This window comes from Mauremys reevesii, linkage group 7, assembly GCF_016161935.1.
Source record: "Mauremys reevesii isolate NIE-2019 linkage group 7, ASM1616193v1, whole genome shotgun sequence".
Classification (NCBI taxonomy): domain Eukaryota; kingdom Metazoa; phylum Chordata; order Testudines; family Geoemydidae; genus Mauremys; species Mauremys reevesii.
The window spans coordinates 85,541,394-85,563,139 of NC_052629.1; the positions used below are offsets into that span (position 1 = coordinate 85,541,394).

Below are 21,746 nucleotides of genomic sequence, written 5' to 3' on the forward strand. Positions count from 1 at the left end.
AAGCTTTAGTCCTTGTAACAGTTGATTTTTTGTGCTCAAGTCCAGTAGGAAAGCAACACTTAGCTTTTAATTTGGTGTGACAGTTTCAGGTTTGGCTGCTGTTTGGGATGAATACTCTAACTGTCCTGTCCCCCTCTTTCTCCTTCTCCCCCCCCCATTTAAAGCATGAAAGTATTTGATGTGTCTGCTGCTTAGTTTTATTGATAAAAATGTTTAAAAGGCTTGAGAACTGAGGCGTTGGGGGAAATCATATCAGTTAAATGTGGAGAGCATGGACCTAGGAGTAGAGAGCTCTTTAGAAACTACATGCCTTCTGAGAAATAGACTTACAGGCATGTGCTTTAAGGAGATACTACAACTTCAGTGTACCCTCTTAATTCATACAATAGCATGAAATGTATTTCCTCAGCCCTTTATTTTGAAATGATGGGCAGAGGCTGTAAAATAGAGCAAATTTGTTCCCTTCCCTAGGAAACTCGCACAACCCTAAGTTTTAGGGAACAAGTGTGCCCTCCTCCATCCTTTTCATCTTGATGGATGAAGTATATTGCTTAAAAATGCTTTCAAAAGTGTTTTTGGGATTATTTGACTATTTTTTGTATAAGTATGAAATAGCTTTATATTACGTTTTTTTAATCCCTCTTCCTAGGTCTTGACTATTGAAAGCTACATTTAGAAATAATATATTTTATACTTCTCTTTTAGGATGACTACAGAGTCTGCATGGATTTTAATATTATTCAGAAAGATTCAGTTCCAGTTTGTCCTGTTGATGCTTCAGGCTACTTCACAGCAGAAGTGACGGACTTTGCTGGACAATATGTGAAGGTTGGTGGACTTGGGGAAATAGTAAATTTTTTTTTTTTTTAAATTTGATCTAGCATTTTCATGTGGTAGAAACTCATTTTTCTTTCTCCAGATGGTTTTGTCTTCAGTATGTTTTTGACAGCTATGTTACAAAGACTCGTATTAAAAAAGGTTATCCGTCTCCAGTTGGGACTACAACAGAGAAATATGGATTTCTTTGTACTGTCACTTCACAAAATGTTAATTACACTATTAGGCAAATAAGTAACTTGATGCGTTAACAATGATGTAAGTTCTAGAAAAAGGAAAGGAGAGTGTACTCTAGTGCCTACTCTATATGCCTGTCATGTGAAGAATCAATTTTTTGATAAGTAACATTGATGCTAAACACTTTTTTTTCTTTTTTTTTTAAAAAGGGAAAATGGTATGAAAACTGTGAAGCTGAAACCCATGATGCGCCTACAGAATGATGCACACAAATTCAAATATTTTTTCAGTTACCAGCTTATATGTATAAGGCAGTAAGGATAATAGGAAATATTGAGGAGCCCATGTTTAGGATACTGGTTCTGTAAGCCAGAGTTAAATGCTCTTAAAAAAAGTTTTCATGATATTGAATTGTCTTTTCACCATGGGAGCACTGTTCTATCAAACTTCCTAGCACATTTTTTTAATCAAAGGAATATTTTGTAGCAATTAACTAGTCCAGCAGCCTTTCTTTGAATATCAGTTACTGCTCTGACTTTGGGCCTGAATTAAATACAACCGTTCAATCTAATAATAAAGGTTCAGTTGGTGAGGTATTATAAAAGATGAAATGTCTTTTATTGGTTTCTAGGCCTTCACATCTAAATTTATAGCGTGAAATTTATGTGGAATGATTCTAAAGTAGTGCAAATTTAGTGAAGAGGTTCAGAGATCCAATTTGAAGCAATTGCACAGATATGTGCCAAAAGACTTAATGTTATGGTATCAAAACAGCGTAGCTGAAAACATAACTGAATTTGTGTCTGGCTGGTGTTGGGTATGCATAAATATTTGTGACTTTATTTAAAAGTTATATTGTACACAAAAAAAAATAAGGTGAAGTTAGAATTGCAGGTATGCATCTCAGTTTGGGGATCATGTTCTCTTTCAAGAATGTTAAACTAGTTGCTATGGCACCTCCACACTAGATGCACATCATTGAAAATTTACAGATTCTGCAACCATAACTTTATTGTTTCACATCATAGCATGTAAATACTGATTTTTATTTTTTTATTTTTAATTGAGGACCCAACCTTGAATGAATATTCCCTATAATAATTAAAAGTTCTGTTCAGAAAACTTTTTTTCTCTTTAGGATGCAGATAAGAACATCATCAAATCTCTAAAAGAACAAGGTAGACTGGTTCACACCAGTACTTTCAAGCACAATTACCCTTTCTGCTGGAGGTAAGAAGAGAAATACATTTGACTTTCAGATTGATAGAGAAATGCGAGGGTTATAACTAATAATTTCTTAAGTGAGGTGGTTTTTTTTGCTTTTTTTGTTTTTTGGCAAGGATAGTGAAAGTACAAGAAATAAAGTACAGCTGAATTGCAATTAACTTGTGGCACTGAATTAAATCTGAAAATGTAATTTAGTTCTAGAAGTGATTTTTTTTTTTTTTAAGCATTTAAAACACATGGTCATTTAATTCCAAAATTGAGAGTAGATGCCTGATCTCCTTCCAAATGACAGCAAACCTTGGAAGGGTACTAAGTGTCCAAGTGGTTTGCCCTTGCAGTTCTTTGCTCCAGATTTGAGTGGACACGTACGTGGAACGTGTTCATTCATAGCTTTACTGAATCTGCAAAACTTCTGCCCAACTTCTGTCTGAAAATGCTACGTCAGAAGTGGTGCTTTGGCAGAATCATGCTGGAAAACTTGCTCAACATGAGCTTGCAGTATGTCTTGTGCTAGGCTATGCTGCTGGTTGCTCACTTTAATGGACTTCATTGTTAGATTTTTTTTGTTTGTTTGTTTATTTAACTAACATCAAAGGGATTTCTGCCTTGAGAACTTTAAAAGTTGACTGGATGACATTCTTAGTGGAGGCTCTTTGAACGTTTTCTTGACAGGTATATTTTCAAAGTGGCTTAAACTGTATTTTTATGTTTAACCTTTCAGTTTGTTGGATTAAACAGTTTTTTCTATCTCTACTATAATTACTATCTTTATCTCATTTAAATTGCACAGATTTCCTCAGCTTTTTAGAATCCCATGAAACTATTAACATAACATAAGAACGGCCGTCCCGGGTCAGACCAAAGGTCCATCTAGCCCAGTATCTGTCTACCGACAGTGGCCAATGCCAGGTGCCCCAGAGGGAGTGAACCTAACAGGCAATGATCAAGCGATCTCTCTCCTGCCATCCATCTCCATCTTCTGACGAACAGAGGCTAGGGACACCATTCCTTACCCATCCTGGCTAATAGCCATTTATGGACTTAACCACCATGAATTTATCCAGTTCTCTTTTAAACGCTGTTATAGTCCTAGCCTTCACAACCTCCTCAGGTAAGGAGTTCCACAAGTTGATTGTGCGCTGCGTGAAGAACTTCTTCCTTTTATTTGTTTTAAACCTGCTGCCTATTAATTTCATTTGGTGACCCCTAGTTCTTGTATTATGGGAATAAGTAAATAACTTTTCCTTATCCACTTTCTCCACATCACTCATGATTTTATATACCTCTATCATATCCCCCCTTAGTCTCCTCTTTTTTCCAAGCTGAAGAGTCCTAGCCTCTTTAATCTTTCCTTATATGGGACCCTCTCCAAACCCCTAATCATTTTAGTTGCCCTTTTCTGAACCTTTTCTAGTGCCTGTATATCTTTTCTGAGGTGAGGAGACCACATCTGTACACAGTATTCGAAATGTGGGCGTACCATGGATTTATATAAGGGCAGTAATATAGTCTCAGTCTTATTCTCTATCCCCTTTTTAATGATTCCCAACATCCTGTTTGCTTTTCTGACTGCCTCTGCACACTGCGTGGACATCTTCAGAGAACTGTCCACAATGACTCCAAGATCTTTTTCCTGACTCGTTGTAGCTAAATTAGCCCCCATCATATTGTATGTATAGTTGGGGTTATTTTTTCCAATGCGCACTGCTTTACATTTATCCACATTAAATTTCATTTGCCATTTTGTTGCCCAGTCACTTAGTTTTGTGAGATCTTTTTGAAGTTCTTCACAGTCTGCTTTGGTCTTAACTAGCTTGAGCAATGTAGTATCATCTGCAAACTTTGCCACCTCACTGTTTACCCCTTTCTCCAGATCATTTATGAATACATTGAATAGGATTGGTCCTAGGACTGACCCTTGGGGAACACCACTAGTTACCCCTCTCCATTCTGAGAATTTACCATTAATTCCTACCCTTTGTTCCCTGTCTATTAACCAGTTCTCAGTCCATGAAAGGACCTTCCCTTTTATCCCATGACAGCTTAATTTACATAACAGCCTTTGGTGAGGGACCTTGTCAAAGGCTTTCTGGAAATCTAAGTATACTATGTCCACTGGATCCCCCTTGTCCACATGTTTGTTGACCCCTTCAAAGAACTCTAATAGATTAGTAAGACACGATTTCCCTTTACAGAAACCATGTTGACTATTGCGCAACAGTTTGTTTTTCTATGTGTCTGACAATTTTATTCTTAACTATTGTTTCGACTAATTTGCCCGGTACCGACGTTAGACTTACTGGTCTGTAATTACCGGGATCACCTCTAGAGCCCTTTTTAAATATTGGCGTTACATTAGCTAACTTCCAGTCATTGGGTACGGAAGCCGATTTAAAGGACAGATTACAAATCTTAGTTAATAGTTCCGTAATTTCACATTCGAGTTCTTTCAGAACTCTTGGGTGAATGCCATCTGGTCCTGGTGACTTGTTAATGTTAAGTTTATTAATTAATTCCAAAACCTCCTCTAGTGACACTTCAATCTGTGACAGTTCCTCAGATTTGTCACCTACAAAAGCCAGCTCAGGTTTGGGAATCTCCCTAACATCCTCAGCCGTGAAGACTGAAGCAAAGAATCCATTTAGTTTCTCTGCAATGACTTTATCATCTTTAAGCGCTCCTTTTGTATCTCGATTGTCAAGGGGCCCCACTGGTTGTTAACAGGCTTCCTGCTTCTGATGTACTTAAACATTTTGTTATTACCGTTGGAGTTTTTGGCTAGCTGTTCTTCAAACTCCTCTTTGGCTTTTCTTATTATACTCTTGCACTTAATTTGGCAGTGTTTATGCTCCTTTCTATTTACCTCACTAGGATTTAACTTCCACTTTTTAAAAGATGCCTTTTTATCTCTCACTGCTTGTTTTACATGGTTGTTAAGCCACGGTGGCTCTTTTTTAGTTCTTTTACTGTGTTTCTTCATTTGGGGTATACATTGAAGTTGGGCCTCTATTATGGTGTCTATGAAAAGCGCCCATGCAGCTTGCAGGGATTTCACTTTAGTCACTGTACCTTTTAACTTCTGTTTAACTAACCCCCTCATTTTTGCATAGTTCCCCCTTTTGAAATTAAATGCCACAGTGTCGGGCTGTTGAGATGTTCTTCCCACCACAGGGATGTTGAATGCTATTGTATTATGGTCACTATTTCCAAGCAGTCCTGCTATAGTTACCTCTTGGACCAGCTCCTGCGCTCCACTCAGGATTAAATCTAAAGTTCCCCTTGTGGGTTCCTGTACCAGCTGCTCCATGAAGCCGTCATTTAAAGTATCGAGAAATTTTATCTCTGCATTTTGTCCTGAAGTGAAATGTTTCCAGTCAATATGGGGATAATTGAAATCCCCCACTATTATTGGGTTCTTAATTTTGATAGCCTCTCTAATTTCCCTTATCATTTCATCATCACTATCACTGTCCTGGTCAGGTGGTTGATAATAGATCCCTAATGTTATATTTTTATTAGAGCATGAAATTTCTATCCATAGAGATTCTATGGAACATGTGGATTCACTTAAGATTTTTACGTCATTTGAATCTACATTTTCTTTCACATATAGCGCCACTCCCCGCCCCGCACGACCTGTTCTGTCCTTCCGATATATTTTGTACCCCGGAATGATTGTATCCCATTGATTGCTCTCAGTCCACCAGGTTTCTGTGATGCCTTTTATATCAATATCCTCCTTTATCACAAGGCACTGTAGTTCACCCATCTTATTATTTAGACTTCTAGCATTTGTGTACATGCACTTTAAAAACTTGTCCCTGTTTATTTGTCTGCCCTTTTCAGATGTGCCAGATTCTTTTTTATGTGACTGTTTATCATCTGATCTGGCCCTTACATTATCCTCTTCCATCCTCTGCTCCTGACTATAACCTGGAGATTCACTATCATTAGACTCTCCCCTAAGAGAAGTCTGTGTCTGATCCACATGCTCCTCTGCAGCAGTCGGCTTTCCCCCATCTCCTAATTTAAAAACTGCTCTACAACCTTTTTAATGTTTAGTGCCAGCAGTCTGGTTCCACTTTGGTTTAGGTGGAGCCCATCTCTCCTGTATAGGCTCACCCCATCCAAAAAGTTTCCCCAGTTCCTAATGAACATAAACCCCTCCTCTCTACACCATCGTCTCATCCACGCATTGAGACTCTGAAGCTCTGCCTGCCTACCTGGCCCTGCGCGTGGAACTGGGAGCATTTCTGAGAATGCCACCATAGAGGTCCTGGATTTCAGTCTCTTCCCTAGCAGCCTAAATTTGGCTTCCAGGACATCTCGTCTACCATTCCCTATGTCATTGGTACCTACATGTACCACGACCACCGGCTCCTCCCCAGCACTACACATAAGTCTCGAGAGATCTGCAACCTTCGCACCAGGCAGGCAAGTCACCATACAGTTCTCCCGGTCATCACAAACCCAGCTATCTATGTTTCTAATGATCGAATCTCCCATTACTAACATCTGCTTTTTCCTAGCAACTGGAGTTCCCTCCCCTGGAGAGGTAACCTCAGTGCGAGAGGCAACCCCAGCACCATCTGGAAGGAGGGTCCCAACTATGGGAAGGTTTCCCTCTGCTTCCATTGACTGCTCTGCTTCCCTGGGCCTTTCATCCTCTTCAACAGTGCAGGGGCTGTCTTACCGGAAGTGGGACAATTCTACAGTGTCCCGGAAAGCCTCATCAACATACCTCTCTGCCTCTCTTAGTTCCTCCAGTTCCGTCACCCTGGCCTCCAAAGTCCGTACGTGGTCTCTGAGGGCCAGGAGCTCCTTGCACTGACTGCACACATACGCCACATTCCCACAGGGCAGGTAATCATACATGCTACACTCAGTGCAATAAACTGGATAGGCCCACTCTGCAGCTGGGCTTCTGCCTGCCTTGTCTCCTAGGTAATGGAAGGGTTGTTTAAAGCAAGAAGTTTTGAATGTAGTTTGGTTTATAGGTTTTAAGGGGACTAAAGGGGCACAGATAGGACCGACCAGGGACCCCCGCTCCCTTTCCAAACTACCTTGCGAAACTCCTTATCAGCCCCTGTTCACAAAGCTTGTTACTTAGTATCTTCAAACTGAGGCATTGTACTCCTACTAGATATTGTTGATAAAAAATAAAGCTGGTAAGTCAATCCACATAAATGTTAGCATATTGTATGAATGGATTTTACTACAGTAGATGATCATTAGTAGTGACATATCGGAGCCCTCTTGCTATGTTGCTCCTAAGTAGCTGTTCCTGTTATGGGAAGTGTACCCTGACCAGCCTGCTTTTTCTGATACGTAAAACAGCATAGTACACCAAAGCCAGTGCACCCCATTGATGCTCAGCACCTCTTCCCTTATAGAGCCAGCTGCAAAAGCCTTCACCGCACCCCCCAAATCAAGCCAAAGCTTCAAGTCCCCTCCTCCCCCCGTTACCATAAGCAAGGTCCCCCTGACCTCTGCACCGCAGGTGTGCTGGTGGGGGTGTGGCTGTGGTCCCTTGGTGTTGCCCATCACTGGTAGCAGGCATGTCACATTCCACTCAGCCCTGGGACTGCCACAGTGCAAGCTCAGCCCACAGGGCCCAGTTCTCCTGCAGCAGGTGGGAGAATACCCTCTGCAGCTGGGGAGAGATTTGGAGGGGGCAGAGAAGGAGAACGAGCCTGTTATCCCAGTCAGAGCAGGGGTTCAGTCCCAGACAGGGCCGGCTCCAGGCACCAGCCCAGCAAGCAGGTGCTTGGGGCAGCCACGGGAAAGGGGTGGCACGTCCGGCTCTTCGGCGGCGGGCCCCTCACTCCCTCTCCGAGCGAAGGACCTGCTGCTGAATTGCTGCTGAAGACTGAAGCGGCGGCGGTAGAGCTCCCGCAGATCGTGATCGCGGCTTTTTCTTTTTTCTTTTTTTTCCCCACTGCTTGGGGCGGCAAAAACCCTGGAGCCGGCCCTGGTCCCAGAGAACCCAAGTCCTGGCTCTGGGGCAGAGGCGTGAGTGGGTTGACACTGAGACCAGTTTGGTTCAAGATGGCTCATGAGGTGGTGAAAGGGGTGGAGTGGGCTGTGGTATATGAAGAGGTAAGGGTGTTGGAAGGGATGGGATAGCCATGTTGGGGTGACTGGGTCAGGGGATGCTCCCACTGGCAGCTTCATGGTCCACCCTGGTGAGGGCTAGCTGGCTGGGGAGGGCACTGTGCACAGCCTGCAGTGGAGGGGAGTTATGTCTCCTAGAATGGACAGCGGAGACAGAGGGGAGAAGGGAACAGGTCAGTGGCCTGGGGAAGGGGGTTGCCCAACCTCCTACTGCAAAAGAGCACACCCACACCCTGCTGCCAGCAGCTGAGATACTCCTCACTCTAAAATAGCAACTCCCTCAGCTGCCCCCTGCAAGCCAGATGCTGAGGAAGGGAGGAAGAAACATTCCAGCTGCGCCTCTGTTGCTTTCTCCACCCCATCTCTCCCCTCCCCCAAAAAATCCCTCTTCCAGACCCTCTCCCCAAACTCCCTCCTACACATGCTTTCCACACAGGCTGTCAGGCAGGGCAAGTGGACTGCGTTGTGCACCCTGGAGCTGCGCTGAAGGCCAGGGTTGGGAGGGGAGTGGGATGATGCAGTTTGGGGAGGCCATGCCCCTATATGCCCCCTGTCCCCCAAACTCTGCCCCTGGTGTGGTGTCACAAATCTTGGTCGTATGTGGCAGTTATGTTGTTGTTACTGAGGGGACAATTCTCGGTAGGGAAAGTGTTCCCAGGAGAAATGTTGCTCTTAAGTGGTGATTGCTCTTACAAGCTGTTGCTGCAGACAAGCGTCTACTGTACTCTATCACCCATTGCTGGAATTCTGCTGGATAAAGGCAGTGGTGAGCTGGAGCCGGTTCACAGGAACTGGTTGTTAAATTTAGAAGCGGTTTTAGAACCGCTTGTTAACTGGCTTCCCTGCGAGGGAAGCCAGTTAATGGGCTCCAGCCGGGAAGCATGTAATTCCTCCTCCCGGCTGCCAGGGGGCGCTGTGCTGAGGGAGTCATGGGCTGCCTCCTGGCCCTGGTCCTGCTGCTCCTCGGACCTCTGGCCTTGGGGCTCCCGCTGCTGTCTGGTGGGTCCCCAGCTGCTCTGCTGGGGCTGGGCTGCGTCCTGCTGCTCGGGCTGCTCCGAGCCGCTCTCCCCGTGAGTACCCGCCACCCTGCCCGCAGCCAGCCCCTGCCTGCAGCCAGCCCCACACCCCCTGCCTGCAGCCAGCCCCTGCTGCACCCCTTGTCCTGCCCACACCAGCCCCGCACCCACTGCCCTGCCTGCAACCAGCCCTTGCTGCACCACGCTGCCCGCAGCCAGCCCCTGCCCGCAGCCGGCCCCTGCCCCACCACGCTGCCCGCAGCCGGCCCCTGCCCCACCACGCTGCCCGCAGCCGGCCCCTGCCCGCAGCCAGCCCCTGCTGCACCACCCTGCCCACAGCCCCTGCCCGCAGCCCCTGCCCACAGCCAGCCCCTGCTGCACCACGCTGCCCACAGCCAGCCCCTGCCCACAGCCAGCCCGTGTCGCACCCCCTGCCTCCAGCTAGCCCTGCCCCAAACCCCTGTCTGCAGCCAGCCCCATGTCCACTAGTGCCCTGCAGTTCTCAGGGCACTTACCCTGCACACCTGCTTCAATGAGGGGGGCAGGGAGCAGCTGGGACCCACACATGTGCACACCCTAGGGTGACCAGACAGCAAGTGTGGAAAATCGGGATGGGGGTGGAGGGTAATAGGAGCCTATATAAGAAAAAGACCCAAAAATCGAGATTGTCCCTATAAAATCAGGACATCTGATCACCCTAGCACACCCCCAGGGAGTGGTGGGGACCCACACATGTGAAACGGAGCTCATTTCTAGTTCAGGCCCATCTTTTTAAAAAAGAACTTTAGGTAGGGTTAACATACATCTGTATTTTCCTAGAGATGTCAGGCTTTTTGGTTCTTAAATCGCTGTCCGGGCAGCATTTTTAAAATTTAAAAATTCCTCCCGGGAAAATACGGACATATGGTAACCCTATTGGTACAAAAAATACATACTGTGGCACATCCCTTAAATCAGAACTTTTTATAGGGAACCGGTTGTTAAGATTTTAGCAGCTCATCACTGTATTGGTGGTTACATCATTTACCAAAAACTGCAAATAATGTGATTTTAAGATTTACATTAGCCCCCAAAAATGCACATTTTGATCAATGTTAACAAAAGGGTACAGCATCAATTTGTCACTTAAAAGCGGAGATACTCGGCAGTTGTTCAAATTAATTGAAGCTCAAGTTGCCTGTAAGTTTTACTCACCTTTTGAAAGCGTGAATGTGATAACCAGACTTTTTTGTACAGTTAAGGACCTTTAGATAAGCATCATTAATCTAATGTATGTAAATATGACCTCTCCCAGACTAAAATGACACTAATATTTAAAAAAAAAAAAAAAAAAAAAAAAAAAGGGTGGGTGGATGGGGATACGTTAGCTAAGCATTTCGGGGTGGATTGTTCACCTGTTCAACATGGTGGTGTTTTGCTACCCTTACTTTTTGGCATGAATTATCATCTCCTTAGAGGGATTGGAGAAGAAGTTCATCACACCTGGGGAAACCCCATCTTTCCAGCTGTTAGTGTTGACTAGGTCTGGGGAGAGCTACAATTCTTGGCTGGAGGAAAGATCTTGCTTATTGAGGATGGCTGGTGGGCAGAAGTAAATAAGTTATGGGTTTTTTTTTCTTCTCCCTAAAACTTTTTGATACCCAAAATATATAAATTGAACTGCAGAGCCAACTGCAATTCTAACTGAGCTGCATTTGTGTGTTTGTATAGAATATATATTACCCAACTCAACACATAGTTTCCATCCTTTATTCCAGTTTATTCCTATTTGAAAAAGAGGGGTTGGTGGAGGGATATTGTGGGAGGAAACATGAGTTAGAAGCTTTGGAGGGGGCTAAAATTAAGACTTTGATATCTCTGTTCTGTTTAGGTTTGTGCTAAATTTGGAGTGAGTAAAAGCAACAAAAAACAAATCCACTTGAAAAATCTATTACTTTTTCACATATAGAATTAAATATGTGAGGCCAGTCATGTTTTCCTTTTATGGTGAGGCTGTATACTGGTAATCATGCAAAGGTGAACTGTGGACAAGTTTTCATATTCATATCGTTACCTTCGAGTTGCTTAGTGTGGAAATGAGTGCGCTGCCATAGATAAGTATCATTACATTTTATGAAATGAGAAATACTTACTGTATTTCTAACCATATTTTTAAAAAGTTAGTTTTTGGGAGTCCTAATGATGACTAGGAGTTTTTGGTTTTTTTTTTTGAAGGCTGTAGCATATACAGTAACTCCTCACATAACAGCAAAGAATCCTGTGGCACCTTATAGACTAACAGACGTTTTGCAGCATGAGCTTTCGTGGGTGAATACCCACTTCTTCGGTTGCAAGCACATAACGTTATCCCGGTTAACGTTGTTTCATTGTTACGTTGCTGATCAATTAGGTAACGTCTATACTTACCGTCCGGGTCGGCGGCTAGCGTTCGACTTCTCGGAGTTCGATATATCGCGTCTAATCTAGACGCGATATATCGAACTCCGAACGCACTCCCGTCGACTCCGGAACTCCTCCACCGCGAACGGTGGTGGCGGAGTTGACGGGGGAGCCGCGGACTTCGATCCCGCGGCGTCTGGACGGGTGAGTACTTCAAACTAAGGTAGTTCGAGTTCAGCTACGCTATTCGCGTAGCTGAACTTGCGTACCTTAGTTCGACCCCCCCCCTTAGTGTAGACCAGGCCTTAGAGAACATGCTCGTTTAAAGTTATGCAATGTTTTCTTATAACGCCCACTTTGTTCACTGCTTGCAGAAAGAGCAGCTTGTTGGAGCTAGCTGGTGGAGGCTTGGAACCAGGATGGCCCGGCAGCCCCACTATCAGCTCCCGACTCCCCTAAGTTCCCTGTGTGGCAGCCACCCAGCAGATTATCAATTGCCGGGCAGTTCAGCTGTCCCTCTCCCCACTGTTGTGTGCTGCTCCTGCCCTCTGCCTTGGAGCTGCTCCCACGAGCCTCCCGCTTGCTATGCGGGGCGGCGGGGAAGAGGAGTGCTAATGTCATGGTGTTCTCCCTCCCCCGGCTCCTTTACCCCATCTCCACAGAGCTGGAGGGGACATGACAGGGCTCAGGGTGGAGGGAGCTTGCTGGCAGTAGCTGCTGTCTCAACTTGCTGATCTACTTAAAAAGGCAGTGTACGTAGAGTGGGGTCAGCGTACTTAAAGGTGCAATACATGACTCTCTCTCTCTCTCTCTCTCAGTGCCATGCTGTCTCCCCTCCCTCCATTTGTGCTGCCTTGTAGAGTGTGAGGCTACACTAAGAAAAATGTGTTAACCCTTGAGGGCTCAGCCGAGTGCTAGTTCATCATTTAGCAGTAAGGCATTCCCTGGGAGGTATCTCACCCTCTGATTTCACCACCTCAGCAAGCTTCACAATCATCATTGCTGTGTACAGTATTAAATTGTTTAAAACGTATACTGCGTGTATGTATGTGTATTGTCTGGTGGCGGGAAAAAAAATTTCCCTCGAACCTTACCCCCTCTATTTACATTAATTCTTATGGGGAAATTGGATTTGCTTAACATAGTTTTGCTTAAAGTAGCATTTTTCAGGAACATAACTACAACGTTAAGCAAAGAGTTACTGTATTGGGTTTCCTCTATGCATTTTTAAGCACTTCATTAAATATTTGGTATGGAAGAGAAATAAACTGAAGGAGAATAAATTACATTAATTGGTGTTAAATGATGTCTTCAGAGTCTGTCTTGATGTGAGATCCACTGAATGCTTTTTTCAGTTTGCTAAGTTTTTTTTAGTTCTGTCTCCTCACATGGAGACTATAAAGATTGGCATATCTCTGATAACATTGCCTGTTTTATTCACTGTGATTATTAATCTAGTAGTGTCAATGGCTGTGATTCTTCAACCTCTAGAATTGTGTTTGTAGTTAAATCATAGTCAGTCTTGAGTTAAAGAATTTTTCTACCTCAGCGGCTTTCGTCCAATGGCCTGTGGACCTCTTGGTGGTCACACAGTGCCGGCTGTCTTCCTAATTTCATGTTGTTAAATCACATTAGAAGTAACTAAAAATATTTATCCATGTCATAAATTTTTGTAGCTGCTACAGGGATATTATGCAACTGTGAATGGGAGGATAGTAGATGGCTATCACAGATGGGAGGGGTGCATTTAAACAACTGCAGGCCAGACTTGGGAAGAGTCTTGAGAACCCTTGTGCTGTGATCACTGTGTGAAGCCTTTCTTTTAAAGGTGTCTGAAATCTGCTTTTTCTTAGATTTGTTACGTAAGGCAATAATTACCTCTTACTGTTAGCTATACAAAGTTGGAAGGCTTTCTCTAAAGCAGTGGTTTTCAACCTATTTACCCTTGTGGGCCACATCCAGTACTACCTGTATGGTCCTGAGGATATCACATGGGCTGCAGCTCTGTCCTGACTGGGCCACAGGTTGAGAACCACTGAGCTAAAGGGACATCTTTGTGCTTTGCCACTGAGTTGTAAATTGTCCAGAAGAATATGAATATTGAGCTACCAATTATAGTGCTGATCAGCTAGTGAAAGTAAGTTGGTTACAAGCCTCTAGCTGTTTATAAGCAAACCCCCTGGATCATGAGGGCAGAGTAGAAGTCTAGGCAAGGGGCTCATCCCATCACATGGCTTCTTCCACCCCTGCTAAGTCTGCTTCCTCCTACCCAATACCAGAAAAGCTCCCGACCCTGTCAAAACAATGATCAGCTCCAGGGCCGGGGAGATACTGCTTCACTGAGCTCCTAAAAGGGGAGGGAGAAGCACTTCCAGCTGCCCAGCTCCATCACATTAGTTCACTCTCTGGTGACTCCAACAGCCTCCCATTCAGATCGTCTCATGACCTGAATCTCTCAATGCTTTGTGACTGTGAAAAAGCAACAACAAACAAACACAAATTTTTTAGATAAAAATCTGAGAACCACTGCTTTATTGTAATCCACCGTGCAGACCTCTAAAATGTGCTGACGGTTAGTTCCTTGCCCAGCTCAGCCTAATATAAAGCTAAAGACTTCAAGTCCTAATGCATCCAAAAATCTGCTGACAAATATGACCTTCTGTTTTCTTCCGAAAGACTACATATTTGAATGCATTGGCGTGAGGAATAAAATATAGGGGAAAATTGCATTATATGAAGTTTATACACAGGATTGTTTGCGTTCAACCACTTGAGAGAGTCAGACATCTAAATCACTGAGTTAGATTTGATCTGCTCGTATAATATCGAGAAAACCCTAGACCAGGGGTTTTCAACCTTTTTTCTTTTTGAGCCCCACCCCCAACATGCTAAAAATCTGTAGCCCACCTGTGCCACAACAACTGTTTTTCTGCATATAAAAGCCAGGGCCGGCATTAGGGGGTAGCCAGCAGGGATATTGCCTGGGGCTCTGCGAAGCTAAATTGCTCAGGCTTTGGCTTCAGCCCCAGGTGGCCGGCCTCAGGACCCTGGGCTTCAGTTCCATGCGGTGGGGCTTTGGCTTTCTGCCTTGGGGCCCAGCAAGTCTAATGCTGGACCTGCTTGGTGGACCCCCTGAAACCTGCTCACAGCCCCAGAGGGTCCTGGACCCCTGATTGAGAACTACTGCCCTAGACCAGTAGAAATTTATCAATTATGTGAAATGTTGGGAGCCCAAAAATGCAGCTAAGTGAACAAAAACCAGTACATAAAAATGACTCAACGCTATGCATTTCTCAGATGGACAATGAAAAAGTAAATAGAGACCTTAAACAATGAATAACAAAGTTAGGTTTTTAAAAATTTAGTTTAGTAATCTGGTAAGAATATTTGGTTTTAAACTGTTTTTAATCCAAGTCTCTCTTTAAGAAGGAGCACATTTTTAATGCTGTTTCATTTCTAAAAAAGCTTTAAAATTGTACTAATCCTACTCAACACATTTTGGCAGCAGCATTGATATAAGGACTAGATAAATCTAGATACATAGAAAAGTACAGACTTCTTTTAATGCCACTAGGTGGAATCCTTGGGAAATGAGCATTTCTTTTGCTCTGTATGAAGGATAACCTTTAATTCTCCTTGAACAACATCATTAGCTTATCTAGGTTGGGATTACCCTGGGAGAAGGGAAAAATGCCCTTCATGTATTGTTACCCTGATGAGTTGGCAAATCACTGTGTCTGGGAGAATTTATACTAATAACTAATGTGATCTAATTTTTCTGATCTAGCAAACTTTACAGTGCTGGACGTTAAGCCAAACCAATATTACAGGGCCTTAAACGAGACAGAAATACTACTACAGTCTGCATTTGCTTTTCTACTGATGATAGTAAGTTGCAAGCAATACTTAAAGGCAGACACTTGGTTGGAAGAAAGCAATAACAGATTTCAGTCACTTATAAACTTCATTTCAGTGCCAACAGAAGCAAAAACCATAGTTGGGATGTGTGCTAAGTAGAGGAATACATTCTTGATTTTTTTTTTTCTCCCAGAGTTTCATAGTAGGTTTGGTTTGAGAAATACAGGGTAACATAGCTGAGGCTGAGCTGCTTTACTGAAGGCATGTTATCCAGATTTTTGTGTTAAGTTACTTAACTATTCTTCATCCTTCTCCCTGAAAGTGGGCGGTTCTGAATTCCCTAACAGATCAAGCAAAGGTGAATAAAAATTGATATTAAAAAAAAAAACAAACCCCAAACTTTACAAGTTTTTATTTAAATCAGATACTTTAATTTAAATAAAAAATTAAATCAAATATGGTTTTACTTCAAAAAATAAACCTGTTTGAAATGATGACAGCCTTTGTTAAGGCCTACATTTACTCTAGGGTAGATTTGATTTAAATCAAATTGATTTAATTAATGATTTAAATCACTAGTCAGGAAGACACGATTTAATCATGGTTTTCTGCATACAAGTGCTTTCTTGTTGGTTGTTATAACCTTAATACATATTCTTTACAACTCAGAGGTAGATTTAGGTTTTATTTTTAGAAGGTACACACTATACATTTTTAAAGTGATTTATTTTGAAAACTTTTCAGATTAGTTTTACAGCTATATTGGAAAATGAATGATTGGTTATTTCATTTACCAAAGGTAAGTGAAGCAGATATTTATTAAGTCATTTGGAGGTGCAGCTAACTCAGTCATCTTCACCTTCATTTACCTGTTTGTTCATCATCTGGAAAAGAAAAACAAGCTTTCCTGCTTTTTCAGGTCCAAAACGATTTCTCAATTTGTAATTAATTAGTCCAAAGGAAGAAAATATTCTTTCTACACCGGCAGAAGAAGCTACTGCTGTTAAAAGTGAGATTATCACTTACTCATAGACTTTAAGGTCAGAAGGGACCATTATGATCATCTAGTCTGACCTCCTGTACAATGCAGGCCACAGAATCATAGAATCATAGAATTCAAGATCAGAAGGGACCATTATGATCATCTAGTCTGACCTCCTGCAAGATGCAGGCCACATAAGCCGATCCACCCACTCCTTAGCAAGTGAACCCTGCCCCATGCTTCGGAGGAAGGCGAAAAACCTCCAGGGCCATAGCCAATCTTCCCTGGAGGAAAATTCCTTCCCGACCCCAAATATGGCGGTCAGCTGAACCCCGAGCATGCGGGCAAGACTCTCCAGCCAAACCCTCTGGAAAAGGTTATATCATACCAGGCACATAATTGACCTAATGACTAAGCCCGTTATCCTATCATACTATCCCCTCCATAAACTTATCTAGCTTAATCTTAAAGTCATGGAGGTCCTTCGCCCCCACTGTTTCCCTCGGTAGACTGTTCCAGTATTGCACTCCCCTGATGGTTAGAAACCTTCGTCTAATTTCAAGCCTGAATTTCCTGACTGACAGTTTATATCCGTTCGTCCTCGTGTCCACATTAGCACTGAGCTGAAATAATTCTTCTCCTTCCCTGGTATTTATCCCTCTGATATATTTAAAGAGTGTAATCATATCTCCTCTCATCCTTCTTTTGGTTAAGGAAAACAAACCGAGCTCCTCAAGTCTCCTTTCATACGAAAGGCCTTCCATTCCTCGGATCATTCTAGTGGCCCTTCTTTGTACCTGCTCTAGTTTGAATTCATCCTTCTTAAACATGGGAGACCAAAACTGCACACAATACTCCAAATGAGGTCTCACCAGCGCCTTATATAACGGGACTAGCACCTCCTTATCCCTACTAGAAATACCTCGCCTAATGCAACCCAAGACCGCATTAGCTTTTTAACGGCCACATCACATTGCCTACTCATAGTCATCTTGCGATCAACCAGGACTCCTAGGTCCTTCTCCTCCTCCGTTACTTCCAACTGGTGCGTCCCAGCTTATAACTAAAGTTCTTGTTAGACATCCCTAAATGCATAACCTTACACTTCTCACTATTGAATTTCATCCTGTTACTAATACTCCAGTTTACAAGGTCATCTAAATCTCCCTGGAGAATATCCCGATCCTCTTCCGAATTGACAATACCCCCCAACTTGGTGTCATCCGCAAACTTTATCAGCCCACTCCTACTCTTGGTTCCCAGGTCAGCAATAAATAGATTGAATAAAATCGGACCCAAAACCGAGCCTTGAGGAACTCCACTGCTAACCTCCAACCGGACAGTTCCCCTTCAATACTACCCTCTGCAGTCTCCCTTTAACCAGCTCCTTATCCACCTCTGGATTTTCACTTGATCCCCATCTTTTCCAATTTAACCTGTAATACTTCATTCGGTACCGTATCAAACGCCTTACTGAAATCCAGATATATGAGATCCACCGCATTTCCCTTGTCTAAAAATCTGTTACTCTCTCAAAGAAGGAGATCAAGTTGGTTTGGCACGATCTACCTTTCGTAAATCCAAGCAGAAATCCATCCCACACGCCACCGGCCCCATCCTCCGGAACCACACTCTCTACTCAGAATATTTCCATGACTTTGCATACTACAGATGTTAGACTAACAGGCCTATAATTCCCCGGGTCACTTTTTTTCCCCTTCTTGAATATAGGAACTACATTAGCTAATCTCCAGTCAGTCGGTACAATCCCCGAATTTAGGGATTTATTAAAGATTATCGCTAACGGGCTAGCAATATCCTCGCCAATTCCTTAATATTCTAGGATGAAGATTATCCGGGCCCCCGATTTACTTCCGTTAAGCTGTTCCAGTTTGGCTTCTACCTCAGCTACCGTAATGTCTACCCCATATCTTCATTCCCATCGGTCCCTCTATCACTATTCCTTAGCCCTTCATTAGCCTCATTAAAGACCGAGGCAAAGTATTCGTTCAGATATTGTGCCATTCCAAGATTATCCCTAATCTCCACTCCATTTAAAGTTTTAAGCGGTCCCACTTCTTCTTTCTTGGTTTTCTTCCTATTTATATGGCTAAAAAACCGTTTGCTATTGGTTTTAATCCCCTTCGCTAGATCCATCTCCACTCGTCGCTTTGCCTTTCTCACAGCTTCCCTGCATCCTCTGACCTCAATAAGGTAGGTTTCCTTGCTGATCTCTCCCATTTTCCACTCCTGGTACGCTTTCTACTTTTTCTTAATGACCCCTCTAAGACGCTTGCTCATCCAGCTCGGTCTAAAACTGCTACCTACGAGCCGTTTCCCCCTTCTCGGGATACATGCCTCTGACAACTCCTGCAACTTCAACTTGAAGTAACCCCAGGCGTCATCTGCCCTTAGATCCCTAAATATGTTAGCCCAGTCCACTTCCCTAACTAGTCGCCTTAATTTAGTAAAATTAGCCCTTTTGAAATCATACACCCTAGTCTCAGATGCACTATTGATTATCCTCCCATTTATTTGGAAACGAATTAGCTCATGATCACTCGAGCCAAGGTTGTCCCCTACAACAATGTCCTCAACAAGGTCCTCGTTACTCACCAAAATCAAATCTAAAATGGCATCCCCCCTCGTCGGTTCAGCAACCACTTGATGAAGGAATTCATTAGCTATCACGTCTAGGAAAAGCTGAGCCCTATTATTATTACTAGCATTTGTTTCCCAATCTATATCCGGGAAGTTAAAGTCCCCCATGATCAAGCAGTTCCTATTAGTGTTTACCTCCTTAAAAACATTAAAGAGCTCTCTATCCATCTCTAAGCTAGATCCCGGCGGTCTATAGCACACCCCAATCACTATCGTGGATGAGGCTCTGGTAGTTTTCTTCCCCAATGTGACCATTGCCCAAACAGACTCTGTATTGTCCATTGCAGCGCTAGTTATCTCATTACATTTCACCTCATTATTGATATACAGTGCTACTCCCCCACCTTTACCTTTGCATCGGTCTTTCCTAAACAGCACATACCCTTCCATACCTGTACTCCAGTCATGGCTACTGCTCCACCATGTTTCTGTTATTCCTACGATATCCGGTTTCAAGTCCCGGACCAGGAGCTCCAGTTCCTCCATTTTGTTGCCTAAGCTTCTCGCATTGGTGAACAAACATCCTAATTTTTCCTGTTGGGCTCCTCTCACTGTTTTCACCCAACTCGGTAGGGACACAGTACTTCCAGTATGACTTGTAGATCTAAAATCTGTCCCCCCCCCCTCTTCCTTACACGTAACCGCCCCCCTCTGGCTATATCTGTTGTTATCTTGTTGTCCTCACTCCCAATATGAAAATTTGGCGTGGAGAGCACTAGGACCTCTCCCGACCGTCTCTCCCCAGTGTCTAGTTTAAAGCTCTTTTAATCAGATGAGCCAGCCTCCCTCCTAGAAGTCTACTTCCTTCCCTACTTAGGTGGAGCCCATCCCTTGAGAACAGTTGTCTGTCCCCAAAAGCCTCCCAGTGCCCATACATCCCAAAGCCCTCCTTGTAACACCACTCCCTCAGCCAACTATTAATCATCACGATCCTCTCACCCCTTTGGCGCCCTTCCCTAGGGACAGGTAGAATCCCACTGAAGATCACCTGAGCCTCAATTTCCTTGAGCGTCTTACCCAACCTGGCATAGTCTCCTTGATCCTCTCTAGCGAGAATCTAGCCGTGTCATTCGTTCCCATGAAGGATGATCAAAGGGTTCTTACCCGCTCCTCTTAGGATCCTTTTCAACCTCAGGTCCACATCCCGTATTTTAGCACCCGGTAGACAGCACACCCTTCTGTTCTCCGGATCGGCCCTGGTCACAGGCCTGTCCAACCTTCGCAGTATGGAATCCCCAATCACGTAGACCTGCCTTCGCCTGGGGACAGCACGGTCCTCTAACCTATCCCCGTTCCCCTGGTTGCAAGCTCCTTCCATTCCTATCATCCCTTGTGGTTCCCCTTAAGCCATCCTGTATCTTCCCTGGGCCCAAACTTGGTGCTACTTCCATCGACTCCTCCCCTTTATCTATGGGGCTGGCCGCTCGCCTCTTTTTCTTTGGCCTCTCACTGTCAGCTACCACTTGCTGTACCCCTTCCTCATTCTCCAAACCTTCAAACCTGTTCCTTAGCTCAATTTCCCCCTCACTGGCTCTCCTTTTCCTTGGCCTGCTTCTCACGGTCACATGCTTCCACCGCCCATCTTCCTCCTCCGGTGGTCCCCCTTCCTTGGCCTCAGCCCCTGCTCCCCCCTGTGCCCCTGGGCGTTCCCCCTCAGTTACTGCTTGCCATTGCTCCATCAGCCTCTCAAACCCCCTTCTATTCTCTATCAGGGTTTCCACCTGCAGCTCTAGGCCCTGGATCTTTTCCTCCAGCAGCTCTATTAGGCGACACTTCATGCATATATAATACTGTTCAGGGTCCCCCACTAGGACCAGGTACATACCGCAGCTGCTGCATGCTCTCATCCTCGGTGTGTCCTCTGCTGCTTGGCTCATGGCTGCTGGCTGCTGCTGTCTTGGCTCCGCTTGGTGTTCTTCCCTGGGGGTGCAGGGCCTCCCCTTCCAACTCCCACGCTAACTCCCCTGTTTGCTGCCTCCTGTGCCGCTGCTCGCAGCTGTGCCGCTGCCTGGCTGGGCGGCCGCTTTTATAGGCCCCTCCTAGCCTGGCTCCTCCCCCTACTCAGGGCTCAGCCAATCCTGGCTCAGCTGCCCCTTCAGCAGCCTGCCCCTCTGGGCCTCTACAGCGAGATACAAACACTACACAAACAGACGCAAAGACACTCACCTGCTCCTCCAATGGCAACTCCCACGCTAACTCCCCTGTTGGCAGCCCTGTTTGCTGCCTCCTGTGCCGCTGCACAGGAGGCAGCATCCTCCTCCCATCCACTTCTCACCCATCCACTTCTACAATAACTCAGACATAGGCTAGGGGTTTGTTAAAGTCCCCAAGTGACTTCCACAAGTTCACTAGTGTGACTTTCTTTAAAACATCAGCAAACATATATTTTTTGAATGGTTTATCCTTAGCTTTGAAGTTTATTATAGTTGGCATTATGGAGGGATGATTGCTGGATGTCCGTGTAATAGCCAGTGAAGGTTTGATCCTGGTACAGA

At 44.3% G+C, this 21,746-nt stretch overlaps 1 protein-coding gene across 2 annotated transcripts in view; it reads left to right on the plus strand.

Moving 5' to 3' along the window:
• The window catches only part of IARS1 (isoleucyl-tRNA synthetase 1), a 202,719-nt gene that overhangs the window by 48,319 nt on the left and 132,654 nt on the right, over window positions 1-21,746 (plus strand). For both annotated transcript variants that reach the window (XM_039481310.1, XM_039481309.1), the window contains exons 13-14: window positions 706-828; window positions 2,153-2,244. In XM_039481310.1, the coding sequence (XP_039337244.1) occupies window positions 706-828; window positions 2,153-2,244 (215 nt within the window). The remainder of the gene's footprint in view (window positions 1-705; window positions 829-2,152; window positions 2,245-21,746) is intronic.